This window comes from Fusarium phalaenopsidis (assembly GCF_050370095.1).
Source record: "Fusarium phalaenopsidis strain FUZ10S chromosome Unknown contig_32328, whole genome shotgun sequence".
NCBI lineage: Eukaryota > Fungi > Ascomycota > Sordariomycetes > Hypocreales > Nectriaceae > Fusarium > Fusarium phalaenopsidis.
This window is the reverse complement of record NW_028145393.1, coordinates 494,878-512,749: the sequence shown is the minus strand read 5'-3', so window position 1 is coordinate 512,749 and position 17,872 is coordinate 494,878. Positions and strand designations below refer to the sequence as shown.

The window sequence follows — 17,872 nt, the reverse complement described above, 5'->3', positions numbered from 1 at the left end:
ATACGTTAATAGCATTTATAGAAATAGGCTATCAATTGTCATCTTTGTCTGCGAGCGGAGGCGCCTAGATCCGATACACGCCGGCTCAGTTTGTCCCGCAGCACAAGCCGGATCCTAGCCTCGGAGAATTCCCATGAGCTGAAAAAGAACCATGTCATTTCTGGAACAAGGTTGATGCTGATTGCACAGCTCAGTTTGGCGAAACTTCATTTTAAATGCCCCCTTAATGACGTAATCTCACTATAGCGTTCATGCGATCCATGCTCCTTCGGCCTCTTTGTTCGGACTTATTTCCATGGCCAATCCACAACGACAGCAACAAGCGAATATTAAGAACGACATCCAATTGAGATTCAACGCGGCACAGCAGCGAAACTACGGCACAACCATCGATCAGACATGGCATCAATTGAGGAACAGGCTCGACAGCGGCTGATACAGCAAGCTCAACAGCGACAGTTGCAGCTCATGGCCACAAGACAACAGCAGCAAGGCCAAGGAACGAACCAGACGGGACAGCAAATGGGAATGACCATGGGCTCATCCAACACTCCAACAGGTTTGTCCATGGCTACAGCCTACGACGATATCCCCATCACAAATCCCAGTGACTTTGACCTCTTCAATGGTCGGACCACCTCACACCCTGACTTCGTCTCGTTTCAGGCTGCCTGTCGGGATGGATCCTTAGCTGCCGTCGAGTCGATCGTCACCTCCGAGCCTCGCTCACCCGCTTTTCTTCACCAAGGATTGGTTATCGCACTTGGGGCCGGAAATATCGACGCTGCTCGTTACCTTCTCGGATATGGCGCTCCTGTCACTCGCCAAACACCGCCACATGTTTTGTCGGCGCCTAAAGACCGGCAGATTGCTTTATTTGAGCTTTTGACGCAGCATGGCTGGACCCCTAACACCCCGGGCTTCTACGGCGCGACACTTCTTCCCAGAGTTGTCACCGACGACAGCCTCGTCGAGTGGTTCCTCACACATGGTGCGGACCCAAATCTGGTCGTTCAACGTGATAACCGCGATCGCTTTGGTGGGCCCGAGACTGACTCCTGCGCCGCACTCGAAATAGCCGCATCGCGAGGCAGCGTCGAATCAGTGCGCAAGCTCCTCGACGCTGGTGCACGCATGGAAAATGGTTCGCCGCTATATTTCGCAGCAGGTGCTCGCCCTCCAAACACAAACCCACACGCATCCCCAGTCACACCAAGGAAGGATTTCGACGAAGCCAGGATCCCCATCATGGCACTCCTCATCGAGAAAGGCGCAGACGTGAACGGCAAGCTCCAGTCCCGCCATATGACAGCTCAGTACCCCATCGTCAACGCCGTCCTAGCCGGAGCTGTGGAGAGGGTGAGATGGCTGTTGAACCAGGGGGCGGATCCTACCTTGCGAGGCGCTTATGGGAGCGCGGTCGAGTATGCGCGAAAGGCGGGGAGCGACGAGATGAAGTTGGTTCTTGGGGTTGACTCGGTGGAGACGTAGGGCCATCCTTGTTAGGTATACCCATGTAGTGTTTGGCGAGGTGACCATTCATGTTGTTGATGTGGAAAAGTCGCAAGACTGGAGTATTTAGCCTACGGCTGTATGTGCAACTCGATCTCCAAAGTCAGTACAGATCTATGAAGAAAATCGACAGGTATGCCTAGTTATAGTCATAAACTAGAGTTAAGGCTATTAGAACAAAGAAGAAGAATCTACAGCGTCGTGTTAAACGCTTCTCTTTGAGCTACCCGGCTGTAGGGCTGGCGATTGCAATTTCACCTCACCTGGGGCCGCTGCCGGCTTCTTGCCTTTAAGGACTAAGCTAATTAAACCTTGCGCGTTCTTTCCACTTGCAATGAAACAAAGAAATCCATGCCGATTGTGATTGATGGGGAACTCTGTTCATCAGAGCCGAATTGTCCGTCGGCCCCGAAGAGAGGATGCATGGTTTCATTCCCTTGAAACACAGAAGGATTCTAGCCCCGTTAGACTAAAATCTGACCCCGTTCGTCGGCTAACCCGGCGCCTATTTCCATGGACTTGTTGATGGGTATAGAAGCTTGGCTGTCCGTTAGTTGTTCAGCGCGCCTCTTTTCTTGGGTGACGTGACCACCAACAGGCTACACTCTCTTTCACTGTAGACTGCCTTTCAGTCTAGCCAGTCGCTTCACTTGTCATTCATTTTAGCCATTTACTTTGAGGTCGGTCAAAATGCCGTCTCACGGTTGGCCATTGTCAGCCAGTCGCGCATTGCTCTTATTAGCATCACTACCTCTTTACACGGCTCAGGATGTTCCCGATCCCGCTTTGCCCGTAGCTGACCCTGCTGCTGCGTAAGTAACTCCATGATATACCCAGTGCTGTCCCAAATCTGAGTCACTAACATGAATCAAGCACCACCACCAGCATTGCGTTCCCTGAGGTCTTTCCCGACGTCGAGGCTCCTGCTGGGCCATCTACCACAGAGACTCTGCCAGAGCCTTCCACCACAGACATTGTCATCGTGGTGGAACAAACTACCTCTTCAACCGAAGCTCCTGTGGCTGAGACTACCACCTCGAGCTTAGTTCCTGAGGGTCCCGAGACTGTAGAGACACTCAGCACTACCGGTAGCCAGACAACAACGGAAGTACCTATCCAAGACACCACCTCCACAGAGGTCCCCGTTCAAGACACAACTACTTCGACTGAGGTTCCAGCTCAGGACACAACCACAAGCACTGAGCTCCCTGTCGCTCCTACTACAACCTCAAGCTGGATTCCTGGTGCTTCTGAGACCGTTGAGCCCATCAACACCCCTGGAGCCTCTACAACCTCGACTGAGCTCCCTATTCAGGACACTACCACTAGCACTGAGCTTCCTGTTGATACCACCACAAGTACTGAGTTACCCGCTGGCACCACAACTTCGACCGAACTTCCTGTCGATACCACGACTTCAACCGAAGTCGCTGCCGGTACTACCACCAGCACTGAAGTCCCTGTCGACACAACAACCTCCACTGAGGTGCCCATCGATGCGACAACCTCAACTGAGCTCCCTGTAGACACCACTACAACTACTAACGTCCCAGTTGACACTACCACAACTGAACAACTCCCTGAGACCACCACTACCACCAACCCTGCCGTGGACCCCACCACCACGACTGAGCAGGTCAACGATGCCACCACCACCACCGAGCAGCCAGCTGAGGAGACTTCCACCACTGCTGGACAGCCCGCCGACACTACCACCGATCAACCTCCTCAGCCTACTACCGAGGATACCAACGAGCCCACCATCACTCAGCCTCCAGTCCTCACAACAGCTACAGGTGCTGCTGCCACCTCAGCTGTCTCTTCCGTCTCTACCGAGATCCTGGGTCTCCTCCCCATCATCGACTCGTGGAAGGACGACCCTGAGAACCTCAAGGACGAGACCAAGGACAAGGTCGACGATGTCCACGATGACATTATCGCTGTGATTGTGAGCCTCGGCGGAGACCCCAACCAGGACTGTGCCGGAAAGAGGAAGCGAGGTCTGCTTGGACCTATTGGTGATATCATCAACAGCCTGGTTTGTATCGCCAAGGACCTCACTGACATCTCGGGCAACATCGTGGTTGGCAATGTGCCTGCTGTCACTGGAGCTACTGGCGGTGTTCAGTCTCAAACTGAGGACCTCACTGAAGAGGACAAGGACGATGACAAGACCGACGAGAAGAGTGAGCAAGAATCTACCGAGAAGGAAGAGTCCACCACGGAAGAGCCAACCTCGACCACTACCTCACCTTGCACAGGCGACACTGCAGAGCACGTCACCATAATCTGCAAGCCAACCACTATCACCGAAGGCGGCAACGTCCAGACTACAGAGACTTGCTTCGACTCCATCACTGTTGAAGTCACTGGTTGTTCCGTGACTGAGGCTACAACTGTCATCTCGACGACTGGCACGGCTGCTGCCATCACCCCCTGTGCCTCTGGCTCTTGCGGCGGTGGCGATGCCTGCCCGATGAACGACGCTCCCCTTAGCGGCGCCGATATGGCCCTTGTCTCGACCAAGGTTGACTGCGCTGCGGTATCCACCATTACCACCTCCGAGATCCCGACTGGTGCTGGAGCTTTCGGTAGCAACCCCGTCACTTCGCCCACGCCCCGTGCCGAGAGCGGATCCGCTAAGAGGGACTTGGACCGTCGTGTGTTTATGCACAACACCACTCCTAACCCCTTCTACGTTGCGTCTCTGAACCCTATCTGGGTCAGCCAAATTGGAGATGCCTCTGGTCATTGGTTCGACTATCCCGCCATTGGCCAGGGTTTCGCAGGTGTCAACGGCATCTACGGCTGTACTGCCGTCATCATCGTTTCTGACAAGGGTGTCTATCTGTCACACATCTGGGAGAACCCCGTGTTCATTGACATAGATTGGAACTGGACAGACGATGAGTCTTTCAACAGGAACGCTTTTGAGGCTCTCCGTGATGGAACTGACAACGCTCGAAGTGTCACCTCTCTCGTCGGTGATGACGCCAACCCTGGTGTGCTTCACGCCAGCAACAACCCCATGGTCTTTGTTCTCACCCCCTTCACCGATGTTCTGAACGATCCCACAGGCATTACCACCTTGTTCCGCTACCAGGAACGCGCCCAGCGGCTCGCTGACAGTCTCGTCGGTGTCATCCCCGGCTCTAGTGGTCATCTGCTGGGTTACACCCGTACCAACGGCATTGACTCCACTGAGCCTATCGGCACTTGGGGTCGTGCAATCCTGGAGGTCGACATGTTCCAGGACATGATCATCACCCCCGAGGATTCTCCAGTCGGTAGCTGGGCCTTTTCCATGGGTCGATGGAGACTCTGGGTTGAAGATGGACTCGTGACTTGGCGTGACTTTGTCATTGGTAGCAGTGGTGTTCAGCTGAGCGGATTTGCTACTACCAGCGACACTCCTGCCCCCGACGCAACTCAGGCTGCCGAGGCGGTAGCGCAGCGTCTGCGAAAGAGAGAGGATTCGCCTGTTGAGGAGTGTTTGGTTGTGACCCGTGCCAGCACTACCAGTGAGGCTACTTCCAGCGCCACTGAGACAACCCAGACTGAGTCTACCGAATCTACCGAGACGACTCAGTCTACGGAGTCCACCCAGTCCACCGAAACCACACAGAGCTCAACTGAGACTGCTGAGACTACTCAAAGCTCGACCGAAACCTCTGAGGCCACGGAATCAACACAGTCCACTGAGACTACTGAGTCCACGGCCATCTCTACTTCGGAGACGTCTGAGGTCACGGCCGAGTCTACTCGACCCCCCACAACTCTCAGGACCTCGGTCATCACCACTACTTCCGCTCCCGACACCACTTCTGACGAGCCAACCACCACCAAACCCCCTTTCACTGGCCCCGTCATCTGCGTCAACTATGGTGGTCCTCGTGTCGCTACTCCTTACTGCCAGTGCTCCACCACCACCGAGGGCCAGGTCTTCTACGCCACTGCTCCTCTGATCTCATACCACTGCACTGACTACACCACCTTCCCCTCCGCCGTCACTCCTACGCCAACCAAGGAAGAAACCCCATCGCCAACCGCAACTAACCCCAACGCCGACATCCCCGAGGTTGAATGCGCCACTCCCGATGACTGTGGCGACTGGGAAGGAAACTGCCACTTTGCCAACGACAACAACCACGTCGTCTGCCTCGCAACAGACTGGCACGACGTAAATGGCGTCCCAACCTCCGGAAAGGCCATCTGCGAATGCCTTATCCGCGAGAAGCCCGCCGACCCACCAAAGGGTACCAACCCCAACGCCGACGTGCCAGAGGTTGAGTGTGCTACGCCTGACGATTGTGGTGACTGGAAGGGAGACTGCGCGTTTGGACCTTCGAGCAACCATGTTGTTTGTCTTGCGACGGATTGGCACGACGTGAATGGTGTGCCTACTTCGGGCAAGGCTATTTGCGAGTGCATGGTTACTGAGGCGTAGATGGGAGATGAAGTAATGTGTCTGCGTGGCAGATGTCCAGTTCATGTTGATAATTTTTGAGTAATATGATGGCAAAAAGCCCACTTAAGCATGTGTAATCACGTTATACTATGATCTCTGAGACAAGGTCGCGAACTCTAACCATCCTGTGTCGTATGACCATTGTCTAGGGACAAGATGTTACGATCATCAGGAGACTCCATGCTCCGCTCTAAACTGTTTATCCATCTTAAAGGCCATACCATAATAAAAACATAAACTCAAGCATGAAATCTATACACTCCCAGTCTGGTCCAGCTGTATATGAAGCGAGAGTGGGAAGTTACACGGGCTCGGCGGCCAGTGTCATTGATGCCTGGTTGAATGCCAAGGGCCTCACAAATCTCGTCGTCGGTCATAGTATCGGGCGTGTTCGCATCGAAGGAGGTGTTTTCTTTGGAGTCGGTGATGTTGACAGCAGCCGTTCGTGGGTGATTGTAAGTCCCCCAGCATGCGAGTATGGGAGAAGATTTCGTGCAGCGACAGCTGAAGGGAAATGGAATTCTTCTTCAAAGAAATGTTTACCAAAACATTCTTAGTCGGCGATGAAAAATTTCAACAACAAGAGCCCAACCTGTGCATGTTGTTTACTTGTGTTTGCCTGTGTTCGAGCACTGGCAGGTCACGTGCACGTGCTGTCTGGAAGTGACTCCATGAAGCCCAACCGAGCACGGCGCTCTCTCCCATCAATTGCGTGCTCAGAGCCGGCACGCAACAGTCACAAAGACGTGGACAATAAAAATTGCATTTGGGGTTCTCGTCAATGAGAGCAAGTCCATCATGGGGAGAGTGGATTTCTCATGAACCACCCCGCGCGATCAACTCAGGCACGAGATTTTAAACGCCACCCAGAAGTCACTTCTAGTATTCTCATTAGAGCGAGTTATATATCTTCCATTCGCAATGAGAAGCAATAGGGAGGAATTGAATTTTAATACTGGTATCAGTGAGATTCAGATTGTTGGAGCTCACGGTGCCCAGTGGCTCTGAGCTTATCAATCAGTTATCAATTTTGCCGTCAATCAGTGGTCCCGGCTAAGCTAAGGTTAAAAGGGGAATAAGATCTCTTATTGGTCAGCCACATTACCCCTGTCCAGGTGGATAACGCACGTTCACCTGGTTTAAGGCTGAAGAGCAGTTGAGTGCCATCTTCATGCTGACACAACCTGAAACATGGACACCAAGATCAATTATCGCTCTCTCGATGACCCAGATCGCTCTTTCAGGCTGATCAAACTCCATCCGTCAAAGGATAATGAAACTGTTACCTCAGACAATCTTGTTTGCGACATTGAGGAGCATGTTCGCGGCGACTGCCCACCCTATACCGCCTTGTCATACGTTTGGGCCCTACCAGAGAGCGAAAAGGAATACATAATAGCGAGTGGGAACAAAGTCCAAATCAGCCAAACTGTCGAGAATGCGCTCCGTCGACTACGATTCCGGCAGAAACCCCGATGGTTATGGGTTGACCAGCTTTGTATCAACCAGATTGACGAGACCGAGAAGAGTCACCAAGTTCACCAGATGCACAGCATATACAGCGATGCAGACCAAGTCATTGCTTGGCTTGGAACTGGGAACGAGAAAAGCGATCTTATATGCCGCTTGATGCGAGATACGGGTCGAGCTATCCGCCAAAGAGACATTGAGGCACTTAAAAAGCTTTACGGCGAAGATGGATCCGTGGACTTGGCCGCTGCCAAGGAGGCGTTTCACAGCTTCTCTGAACGAAGATATTGGACACGAATCTGGGTCCTGCAAGAGTTTGCCGTCGGTCGACGCGTCGCTGTAGCGTGCGGTAATTGGATTGTTAAAGCCGATCTCATCACCGCCACCTTATGGGCTGTCGACATTATTCAGCGTCACTCCCGCAAGAAACCCATCGAGGGACTTGACATTATCCGGAAGAACCACGAGTTTGTGTTTGAAAGCCCACTCATCAGTTACGTTTATAATCTCTTTACGAGGAGAGCGTTATTCCGACCACCATCGAGCGATACGCAGTCGTCGTATGCGGACCCCTTGCTCAAAGTCGTCGCTACTTCTCTCACATTAGAGGTGGATTATAACTCGGTTTTCTCATCAGATCCGAGGGACAGAGTTTTCGCATTGCTGAACTTGGCTGGCGACAAGGATCATTTTGACACATTTCCCGACTACTCTATGTCGATTGAAGAAGTGTACAAAGAGGCTGCGCGCAAGATGCTGCTACATGGCGACATCGACGTATTGCTGTACTGCCAAACCCCAAGAAAGATCAAGTCTCTTCCGAGCTGGGTGCCAGATTGGGCAATGGAAGTACGACATCCCTGCGCCCAACCGCCGTGGTCAACCTCATTTGAAGCATCGGGTGGCCAAACTTCGACGCCGACATTTCCTTCTGAGGATCTCGTGACGTTAGAGGGGATATATATCGATACCATCAAAGAGACGGGAGAGTCTTGGGATCCAAATTGGCTCGAAGGCGTCGATAAAGCAGCTGTGGCTTCATATGTGGAAAGCATCAGGGGCTTCTGTGACCGCTCACCGAAAATCCACGTGGGCCGTGAAGGCGCTGAGACATCTCGAATCGCTATCCTCGATGGAACATTATGGTTTACCTCGGTGCCATATCCGGAATGGGGAACTGAATGCGCAGCCGCTGTTGACGAGCTCCTTCAACCACCCGCAAACGGCGATGAGTCTAAAAAGATCGACACATGGTATGCGAGAACGCTGCTTCGTCTACACACGCGACGCGCCTTTTTGACATCCACTGGCTATGTTGGCGTTGGTCCCCTTGATACCAGGGTTGGGGATGAAGTCTGTGTGATTATTGGAGGAAATGCTACATATATTGTGCGGGCTGAGGAAAATGACTTGCATTCACTAGTTGGGGAGGCCTATGTGCACGGAGTTATGTATGGAGAACTATTAAAGGGCGGTTTTGAGCAGAGAAAGCTATACACTTTGAGATAAGGTTAGGTAGTTTACCTGTCATCCTTTGCTTCATGACACTTGAATACCTCCGTCATCACAACAAACAGACGTTTGCGGAGAAATTCAACTAGCACGACTCAAATAATTCCGATATTCATGAAGGAATTATTTTATGTCTTACATTAATTGCAATCGACATTAATTAGCAAACTGCCGTGCGACGCTATCCCCACTTGATAACCTATTCCGGTCAACCTTGCCCCATGCGGACGACCGAGCCCATTCCGGTTAAGTCTCGCCGCGCTTGTGAGTTTCAGACGCGCGAATCACACTCCACACCGGCCCTTCTAATTTCCTCCATGATTCTCCACAACTCCTTTTAGAGCTCCTGATGAAGCTCTGCCATCCAATCCATTCATTTCTCTCTCTTTTTTCTTGTTAACCAACGGTTTCAATACCGGATGGCACACGGCCCCATCCCATCCACATCCATCATGCCTCAGTTTGAACGTCCGACCTCGACCTCGTCGCTCTTTGAGCTGGTCGAAGGTCTCGACGAGGCTCAGATTCACTCGTTATTGGTCGAATTTAACAACACGGTCCCTAGCAACATTCCTGTTTCCCATGGCGTCGAGCTCTTTGAACATCCCGACTCAAAGAAGCCCATCTCGGCCGCTCGCGCTTCTTCCATTCGTCGTTCCTTCAAGCTCTCTCGAATGCTCTCGAGGTCAAAGAGCAAGCGAGTTTCTTCAGCACCAGCTCCATCACCATCCCGTCCGAGAACTGCCATGCCTACCGGTCCGAAGCACTACAGGAGGATAAGTCGACCTGTGTTGCCCACACTTGCCAGCGGCCCCGACCTGAACGCTCTCTTGTCTGCCTACCTCGCGCCTACTGCTCCTCCATCTAAGCCGAAAACCTCTTCTCCTTCGTCCATGTCATCTTTGCGATCGATTTCCACCAGTTCCACGATGAGCTTTGAAGCCGAGGATGCCGATATGGATATACTAGCACCGCTCGTGTTTGGCCGACCCCAGCACCAACGAGGCCAAATAGGGGATATTTTTGAAGTGTTGGAGTTTTAATCATGGAAATCAATGGGACGTAATGGGTGTATTGACCTAATGTTCCGACCATGGCATGTACGCGGTCTGCCTCCACACTGCCGGCAGTGTTTTGAGGAGTCGCTCAGAGATTGACAAAGACGATTTACCGACTTGACTTAAGCATATTCGGGTGTTCTAGGCGGACCTCTTGTTACTTTGTATTCTACCCTATCGCCAGAGATACTGGCCATACTGAATCATGAAAACGTATTCATTTGTTACATTGGAGTCTTGGCGAGAAACGCAGTCAGGGGCTGTCGTAAGCGAACGGCGCAGTACATGGCCTGACATTGTTTTCCGATAGCTTGGCGTGATCTATACGAGCTGTTTGAAGAAGACCAAGCATTCTACAAATGATGAGAGAAATGGTGTTTGTATTGGCCGTCATGCAAAATACCGTGGGTTTTTGGGTTGCTCGAGCCTCGAGATTACGTCACTTCCATTTTATCAAGAAAGTTCTATCATTTCGTAACATACAGGACCACTTGAGTGAAAATATAGGGTAGTTGTAAATGTCCATGAACCTCTCCACTATCATATCACAAAGTCATAAAGCTCGCAACGTATAAAGTTGGTTCTGTTTTCTGGAGCTAATATCTTTTGAGCGGCAACTAGATAAAGCGTTGGACTACGACTGCAGGAAGTCAACCCAAGCAGAGGGCTAGTTCCTCCATCATCTCTTATTCTTCTTCTCCTTGCTCTTCTCCTTCTCCTTAGTGGTCTTCTCTTCCTAACTCTTCTTCTCCCTCGCCTTTCTTCTTCTGGCATGGTCGTGTCCCTTCTTCCTTAGCCTGCATGGCGTGCAAGTCGAATGTCCCGGATCGGCCTGTCTCTTGCGGCAATAGCAGCAAATTCCTGCTTCCTTTGCTCTCTTGTATGCCTCGTTGTCGCGGAGGCGGTGATCTTGGGCTTGCCAGGACTCCTGGGTTTCACTACTTTCGCAGTTCCAGCAAAGTGGCCCAATGCGACCATCCAAGTGCTTGCCACATTTGTCGCAATAAAAGACGCTCGATGGGCCAGCTTGTTGCTCATCGACTGCTGCGTCGTCATCAGCGTCAATCAGATCAGGGTCAGACTGAGTCAAGTCAGGGTCAGTCTCGGTGAGATCAGGGTCCGTTTCAGTCAGATCAGGATCAATTTCCTTTTCCTTTCCCTTGGCAGATTTGGAAGGCATGGTGATAAGGTTAGCGACTCGATAAACGTTTTGGTTGTGTTATTGTTAGTCCAGAGTTAGACGTTGAGTAGATGAGTGGGAAAGGCATCGGTTATGCTATTGGAGACCCATATATAGCACATACACGCACGTTCTTATGCGCCTGATCACTGGCATTTCTACGTGACGAGTCACTGCTGTCGATTGAAGTGATTGACCAAGTCCACACAAGTGCGTGCCCTACGTATAGGGGACATCTATGTAGTGAATAGCATATAGAGTGGGAGGTGCTCTGCATCACACTCGTAACTGATCCTACATATGCTGAATCATAAAGGCGCATTCATTTAGTACATGGTAGCCCCGTTGAGAATCGGCCACTGGATATCATGCTTGGCATCAGACGCAGAATCCACCAGCAAACGGCCTGATAGTGTCTTTCGGAGTGCTTGGCGTGACTTGACAAAATCACCGGACCGCTCCGGAGGGAAAAGGGTAGTCAGAAAACCTGTAAGGGCTTCTTCTACTGTAAAACGGAGTGATCAAGTGTTTTCCTTTCCTATCGAAGAGTCCATAAGATCTTCTCTTTTCTTGGTGGTGGTTAGACAAATCGTCCATTAGACATGGCTAGAGCGGTATGACAATGCAACCAGCCAAACTAAACCCATGCCCCTAATCTTGTTCATCCCTTTTCTTGGCCTTGAATTTAGCATGGTTTCTGTAGTTCCTTTCTCTGCATTCGGTGCAAGACGCCATTCCGTCATCCGGCTTTCTCTTGCGACAATAACAGCACAGTCTTTCTTCCTTTGCTTGGCGGTATTTGTATTTGTCGTTGGAGTGAGCTTTGGCGTCCTTGGCTCTACACGCGCGGCAGCGTGTCTTTCCGTCCTCTGTTGGTTCCTTGCAGTTGATACATCTTCTTTCTGCTTTTAACTGCCTTCTTTTCTCCTTTAGCCAACAAGACTGGCAAACTGACTTCCGGCCTATATTCGCTCTGTTATCCCATCAAGGGCCGGGCTTTAACTATAATAAAGAACAGAAGGGTGACTTACTGCGGGTGGGCTTGGGCTTGCCACAGTTGCTGCATATTGCTGATGTGCTTGGTTGGCCAGATTGTTGCTCATCTGAGTCTTCTCCCACTGCGTCGTCGGCGGGTTCACTTAGATCGTCGGGAATTTCGGATAGATCAGAGTCAGATTCGGACAAATCAGGATCAGCTACTCCCTTTCCCTTGTCAGAGCTGGAACCTTGGGCAGGCCCCTGGCTCAACAAGACCAGCGCGTCGATTGCGACTCTGTCTTCTTCGGATATGCCATGGTACGGATCAGTTGATGAAGGGTCTGGATTGTTCGAGGTGCTCATGTCGCTGGATTCGGTGGCTCCACATAGGTTTTTAGTTGCGTTTGTTGTTGGCCTGGAGTTAGGTGTTTAGTACCTAGGTTGGTGGTGATTGTATCGGCCGCGATATCAACGACTTGTATATATCACCGTGAGCGAATTCTGTTGTGCTGTGTGTTGGACGAACTTTTGGTCACTGGTGCTAGGTGCCTGGTCACTGATATGCATACCCTCTGGGAGGCATCCAGAGAGTGAATTGAAAGTGCTCACCATCACCCCTGTCACTTCTCTCATGACGGCAGTTGAAGGTTGAACAATGACTGCAGTGTATTTTTATTCGCCAACCTACGTTCGTTCTGAATCAAAGAGTTTTAAGTCACTCAGTGATATACCATCGTCAGAATCCTCACTCGTCGATAGCTTGACTGGACGGACCCGGCGGGTCTCCTCCTTTGGATAGCATGTCAGGCATGAAGGGTCTGGGGTGATTTCATATGGCCCTCGCCGTCTCGGAGCTTCATTCGAGGTACCTTGATATGCCAACACCCGCATTCGAATTGAATTTTGGATGTCCAGTCTCCCATATCCCGTCTGAAACAAAACATCGAAAAAGTTGAAGACAGTGCAGGGATCGCTGCTGGGCTCTAAGCCTTTTGCTTCAATGGCCCACAGTCCCATGTCTTCTCTCCGAACCTCGACCAAGATGTAGCCGTCGGCGTGGAAGATTTGCCGGTTGGCCTCTGGAGTCGATGCTGACCGCGGAACCTCTGCTTCTGGTTCCTCAGAGTGCATGTCTGAAGTTGAGCCTACATCCTCTGGTGATCGTCGTCGAAGCCGGTGATCGATAAACCAAAGCGCCCTTCCAGCAGACTCGTGCAGAACATCAACCATGTCGACTATAGACATAGAATACATGCCCAAGTCTCCCCGACAGTAGTGAACTGGCCGATTGGCGAGCATATCCATCATCCTGGGATCAAAGTCGATGGCAATGTTGAGCCCGAGGAAGCTGGGGCTCGTCCTGGTGCCATCTTCTCCACAATAATCAAGGAGAGGAATAGGGTCTCCAGCATAGTGATGGAACCAGTCTACAGAGTCCAAATGCCGTGGGTCCAGATATATGAGATCTTCGGTATTAATTGTGATGTGTCTGTTTTCCCCTTCGCGGGTGTTGTAGGTGGCCGAGTGAAAGACATCTTCCTGGCCAGCATACGCTCCCTTTTCTGCGAAGCCTGTCGTGAGTTCCTGTTGCGAAATATCGGACCACCACTCATTTTTCTTGAATCGCCGTACCATTGCAGCTCGAGATGCGGCACAGGCCGTCCACAGGCCACTATCCATCGCATACACAGACTCATTGGGGTTGCCCTGCGGATCATGCCATGGAAGAGCAAGTGAGAAGCCAGAGCGCGGCCCTTCCTGACGCCCAAATCTGATAAAGTCACCTGAAATGGGGTATCGGGGATTTGCCTGGTTCAAGTAGTGATCCGTGATGATGAATCTTTGGACATGTTGACGACCCGGGACAGGGCGGACTGCAGCATCCCAGATGAGCTCTTGGATCTCATTGGGGAAGCTCGAAAAGAGAGGGAAACTTGTTGACATGTCGTACAAGTGGGTGAAAATACTGAAATAGCGTATACGGGAAGCTCGTTGCTAGAGTTCGAGGGATTAAGTGAGGTGAGATTGCGATTCCGCGTTGCTGCCTGTGGGAACATCACGTGATAACGCACTTATGAGAAAAGAAACTCCTAAGCAAATAGACACGGCTGGTTCTCGTAAGACCCCTTCGACTAACCGATCTATAAACTATCAAGTAGGGTACACCTAGCATGGAATCATGAGGGGGCAGTTCACATTCCGAATCTAGATCTTGGACTTGACTTGCTCCTCCAGGAGCAACCGCTCAACATCCCTGCCTGCAACCACGCCTCTCTCAATAGCCCCATCGACAAATCCTCTCCATCCATCAGCCCAGTCGGCACTAGCAAAATGAACTCTGCCGTCCGACTTCTGCAGCTCCTTCAGCCACTTGGACATGGCATTCGGACCCCAACAGCTCCAAGTACCTTTGGCAAGGCTATCGTTCATCCAGTCGTGTGTCAAATACGCCTTGACATCAGCATTAGGCTTCAGATACTGCTTGAAAGTGGAGATAATATGGCCTGAAGCACGTGGGTCCGTGAGATTTCCGTTGTACCCGAATCCGATGCAGTAGGTACCATCTTTCTTGACTGTGCCGTTGTGGTCGGAGAAGGAAAAGCACCATGGCGAGTTTCCGTAGCCGCTTGCCATTGCGAACCATCCTGGCTCAGTCTGGCCAAGCTTGAAGTGAATTTTGGCGCCTTGGTTGATGTGGCCAGCTTTGATGGCCTCTTGGCGGAGTGGCGACAGGGAGGGTGTAAAGGAAATATCCGATAGGCAATTCCTGAGTGATGGTTAGCCCAGAAACTTAATTTGTACTCGGGGAAGGGCTTACAGGGGGATTGCGGATATGACCTGGCTTGCCTGAATCTGCCTGCCGTTTTTTGCAGTCAGAGTGACAGAGGAGTTGCTCTGCTCAACCTTTTCAAGAACGGTGTTGAACAGCAAGTGTCCACGATACTCGTCAAGGATAGCCCGGGCAAAAGAGCTCATGCCTCCTTTACCAAGCTTGTATACACCGGCAAGCTCGAAGACCCCAGCCATAGTGTGTCCTCCGAGCGCATACCAGCGCAACGCCTCGGTGAAGCCGCATTCAGAGCCAGGAGCTGAGCCAAAGGAGCTAACCATGGCATCAAACAGGTCCTTCTCAATCTGGGGCAGATCAAGCTGATCAAGGCGGTCCTTGACAGAGAGATGGTCGTATTTGAGCCATGGAACCGGTTGGCGGAATGATTCGTGAGGATAGGGCATGAGGTCGCGACTGGATAGGCCATCTATGGAGAAGAAGGCATCTGCGACTCGTTGAACTGCCGAATTGACATCTCCACCATCGATATTGTTGGGAGCCGAGAAAGCAGCTGTGTATAACGTCGTTTTGGCATCGAGTGTTCCGGCGGAGGTCTTTAGGTTGGAGTGTAGCCCGTAGCGGTGCAATTCGGCGTATACGTGAGGCTGGTTCCTGCAACAAGATTATTAGACACTTACGAGAGAAGTAGATGGGAAAGTGTTTACCAGTGGACCCAAGTTCCTCCCATCTCAAATTCTTCCCCCAAGGCTTTCGCAGTCCATGTCCTTCCACCAATACGGTCCCGGCCTTCGAGAAGTAGCACTGTGAGGTTTGGGTTGCGAGAAAGGTTCCGAGCCGCAATGAGGCCAGCAAAGCCAGTTCCAATGACAACGACATCGTATTTGTCGCGGATTAAAGAGTCTGGCGTGCCACTAACAACGGCGTCGGTGGCGAGGCCGGTTGTGTCGCCGATAGGCGTCCAAAGATAACCTTCACGACTGGAGGGCATGGTGTAGTTTGCAATGAAAGAAAGTCTCAAAGTTGATAGGAAATAAGAGGCTGAGGTGATCTGATAGAACGCAGTTAGTTGTTTCCCTGTCTTAAGTCATAAGAGTCGGTCGCTGTTCTCTGCAAGCGCCCTGCAATGTGTGTGGACTGCACCTTTCCCATTTCGGACAAAAAGTGCGAGGTCGAACATAGGCAGGATTGACGAACCATCGCTTGTCGAGCCCGTACTCTTGAACTCTTCCTGTACTAGCTTCTGATTGAGAATAAGGGTGCTGTTCTAACCTTGTTATACGAATCGACTCAAATAGATAATGTTGTATCCCTTGCTGCGTTGACCAAGCTGCAAGTCATCCTACTAACACTCACCCTTCGTCACCATGCCATTTGTTTACAAGCCACAAGCTGCGGCCATCAAGCCGCCTCAAATGGATGACTCTGGAAATGCTTTTGGAGGAGGTAAACCAACCGCCCCTTTTAATTCCTAGAGTTTCACTGGTCTAACATGTCCAAGACGTTGTTTCTACAAGCGACTCCAGCTCAAAAGCCCCCATATCCGCAGGCTTTTTCCGCATTGAAAAGGGCAAGCCATGCGTATTCACGTACGAGTTTGACGAGGCGAAGCATTTTATCGAGGGTCAATGTGTCGTCCAAGATGAGACGGGTGCGATGGTAACAGCTAGGCCTGGTGACGTGATGCTTTTTACCAAGGGATCCACCATCTCGTTTTCGACTGAGACGTACGCCCTGGCATTTTTCTGTGATCAGAGGGCAAAGCTGTGAACTCTCGGTGAGCACGGGAAGGGGATGAGGCCGAGAACTTGGTTCATTGATGGAGATGGAGGGAATACAATGCGCTGGAACAGCCTAAGATCTATCACTGCAAAGTCCCATAACCTCACCCAAATATGGTTTCCAACTTCTTCTCAGACATGACATCCAGCCAATGTACCTTGCTAGCAAGAATTCCCTCATTATCATTTGATTGACACATCTCCATATCCATGCGTGACCAGACTTCCTCTAGGATGAGGGCAGCGTGGTTCACCGGGCGCAAGCCGATAGCAACACATAGATAGAGGATGCGTTGTCGGACAAATCCTCGCCAGCGCACCACAGTTTGTTGAAATGGTGTCCTCTCGGCGGTAGTGCTTTGGCTTTGCCTGGGGGCCACACTTAGAGCACTGCCGGCAATCAACAAGGGCAGTAACTGAATCGAGATTGTGCCTGAGTTGATGGGTATTGACTCCAGAATCCCCAATATCCCAAACGCGAGGCCGAGTATCAGATGCGTCTTGTCGTCGCATTCACCCGTGGGCACCTCAGCAGCTTGCTCCACAACCGTCTGAGATTTGATCAACTCAGGAAACCCCCGGTATAGCTCAAGCAGAGTGGCTAAGCGGTAACAACGAGCGATGGCTAGAAAGTGGTCGGGTGGTGTACATGGATCGCCCACATCCTCAATCAGACCAACAAACGGGATTCGTAACTTGATGACGTCTCGCTCTAGAGCTGAAGCATCGTCGAGAAGCTCCGCGAAAAGGGCTCTTTGATGCGCCTCGCCCGATCTGAATACTCGGAGATTCCGCAAGACTCTCTTGTTTCTGAGTAGAATAGCCGTCTTGGCCAGAAACACAAAGACCGGGGTCCCTACACCGGTCCAAGGACATGGATAGATGAGTGACGGCAGGCTTGGCTGGCAGAAGACGTCCAAGTATGACAAAGCGGCCGTGTCCTGGTCGAGGACGAACGAACTCATGGCTTCCCAGTATATCATTGATGAGACGAGGAAGCACTGCTTCTGATTCATTGATGCACGTTTAGCGGGGTCTTCTAGAGAGTTGGAGGCCATCCATGCTTTGAAGAGTTGACGGCATCCGAATAAGTGAGATACACCAGTCGCGGAAGAGTTAAGCCAG

General features: G+C 51.4%; 7 protein-coding genes across 7 annotated transcripts; 4 read left to right on the top strand and 3 right to left on the bottom strand.

Annotated features, from left to right (window-relative positions):
- Window positions 1-399: 399 nt before the first annotated feature.
- Window positions 400-1,491, top strand: LRP88_12856 (ankyrin repeat-containing domain protein; the record flags this gene model as incomplete). The annotated part of the gene is made up of 1 exon (XM_083249241.1): window positions 400-1,491. The coding sequence occupies one exon, from the start codon at window positions 400-402 to the stop codon at window positions 1,489-1,491; it is 1,092 nt and encodes a 363-aa protein (XP_083095043.1).
- Window positions 1,492-2,202: 711 nt separating this feature from the next.
- On the top strand, window positions 2,203-5,959 carry LRP88_12855 (uncharacterized protein; the record flags this gene model as incomplete). Its single annotated transcript, XM_083249240.1, has 2 exons — window positions 2,203-2,324; window positions 2,386-5,959. The coding sequence occupies 2 exons, from the start codon at window positions 2,203-2,205 to the stop codon at window positions 5,957-5,959; spliced, it is 3,696 nt and encodes a 1,231-aa protein (XP_083095042.1).
- Window positions 5,960-7,171: 1,212 nt separating this feature from the next.
- LRP88_12854 (heterokaryon incompatibility protein-domain-containing protein) lies at window positions 7,172-8,959 on the top strand (the record flags this gene model as incomplete). The annotated part of the gene is made up of 1 exon (XM_083249239.1): window positions 7,172-8,959. The coding sequence occupies one exon, from the start codon at window positions 7,172-7,174 to the stop codon at window positions 8,957-8,959; it is 1,788 nt and encodes a 595-aa protein (XP_083095041.1).
- A 455-nt stretch (window positions 8,960-9,414) lies between these two features.
- On the top strand, window positions 9,415-10,005 carry LRP88_12853 (uncharacterized protein; the record flags this gene model as incomplete). The annotated part of the gene is made up of 1 exon (XM_083249238.1): window positions 9,415-10,005. The coding sequence occupies one exon, from the start codon at window positions 9,415-9,417 to the stop codon at window positions 10,003-10,005; it is 591 nt and encodes a 196-aa protein (XP_083095040.1).
- A 751-nt stretch (window positions 10,006-10,756) lies between these two features.
- LRP88_12852 (uncharacterized protein) lies at window positions 10,757-11,200 on the bottom strand (the record flags this gene model as incomplete). Its single annotated transcript, XM_083249237.1, has 1 exon — window positions 10,757-11,200. The coding sequence occupies one exon, from the start codon at window positions 11,198-11,200 to the stop codon at window positions 10,757-10,759; it is 444 nt and encodes a 147-aa protein (XP_083095039.1).
- Window positions 11,201-12,862: 1,662 nt separating this feature from the next.
- On the bottom strand, window positions 12,863-14,122 carry LRP88_12851 (uncharacterized protein; the record flags this gene model as incomplete). The annotated part of the gene is made up of 1 exon (XM_083249236.1): window positions 12,863-14,122. The coding sequence occupies one exon, from the start codon at window positions 14,120-14,122 to the stop codon at window positions 12,863-12,865; it is 1,260 nt and encodes a 419-aa protein (XP_083095038.1).
- Window positions 14,123-14,383: 261 nt separating this feature from the next.
- LRP88_12850 (flavin monoamine oxidase family protein) lies at window positions 14,384-15,957 on the bottom strand (the record flags this gene model as incomplete). Its single annotated transcript, XM_083249235.1, has 3 exons — window positions 14,384-14,945; window positions 14,997-15,620; window positions 15,674-15,957. 3 exons carry the CDS (start codon window positions 15,955-15,957, stop codon window positions 14,384-14,386), a joined length of 1,470 nt encoding a protein of 489 aa, XP_083095037.1.
- Between the last annotated feature and the right edge of the window lie 1,915 nt (window positions 15,958-17,872).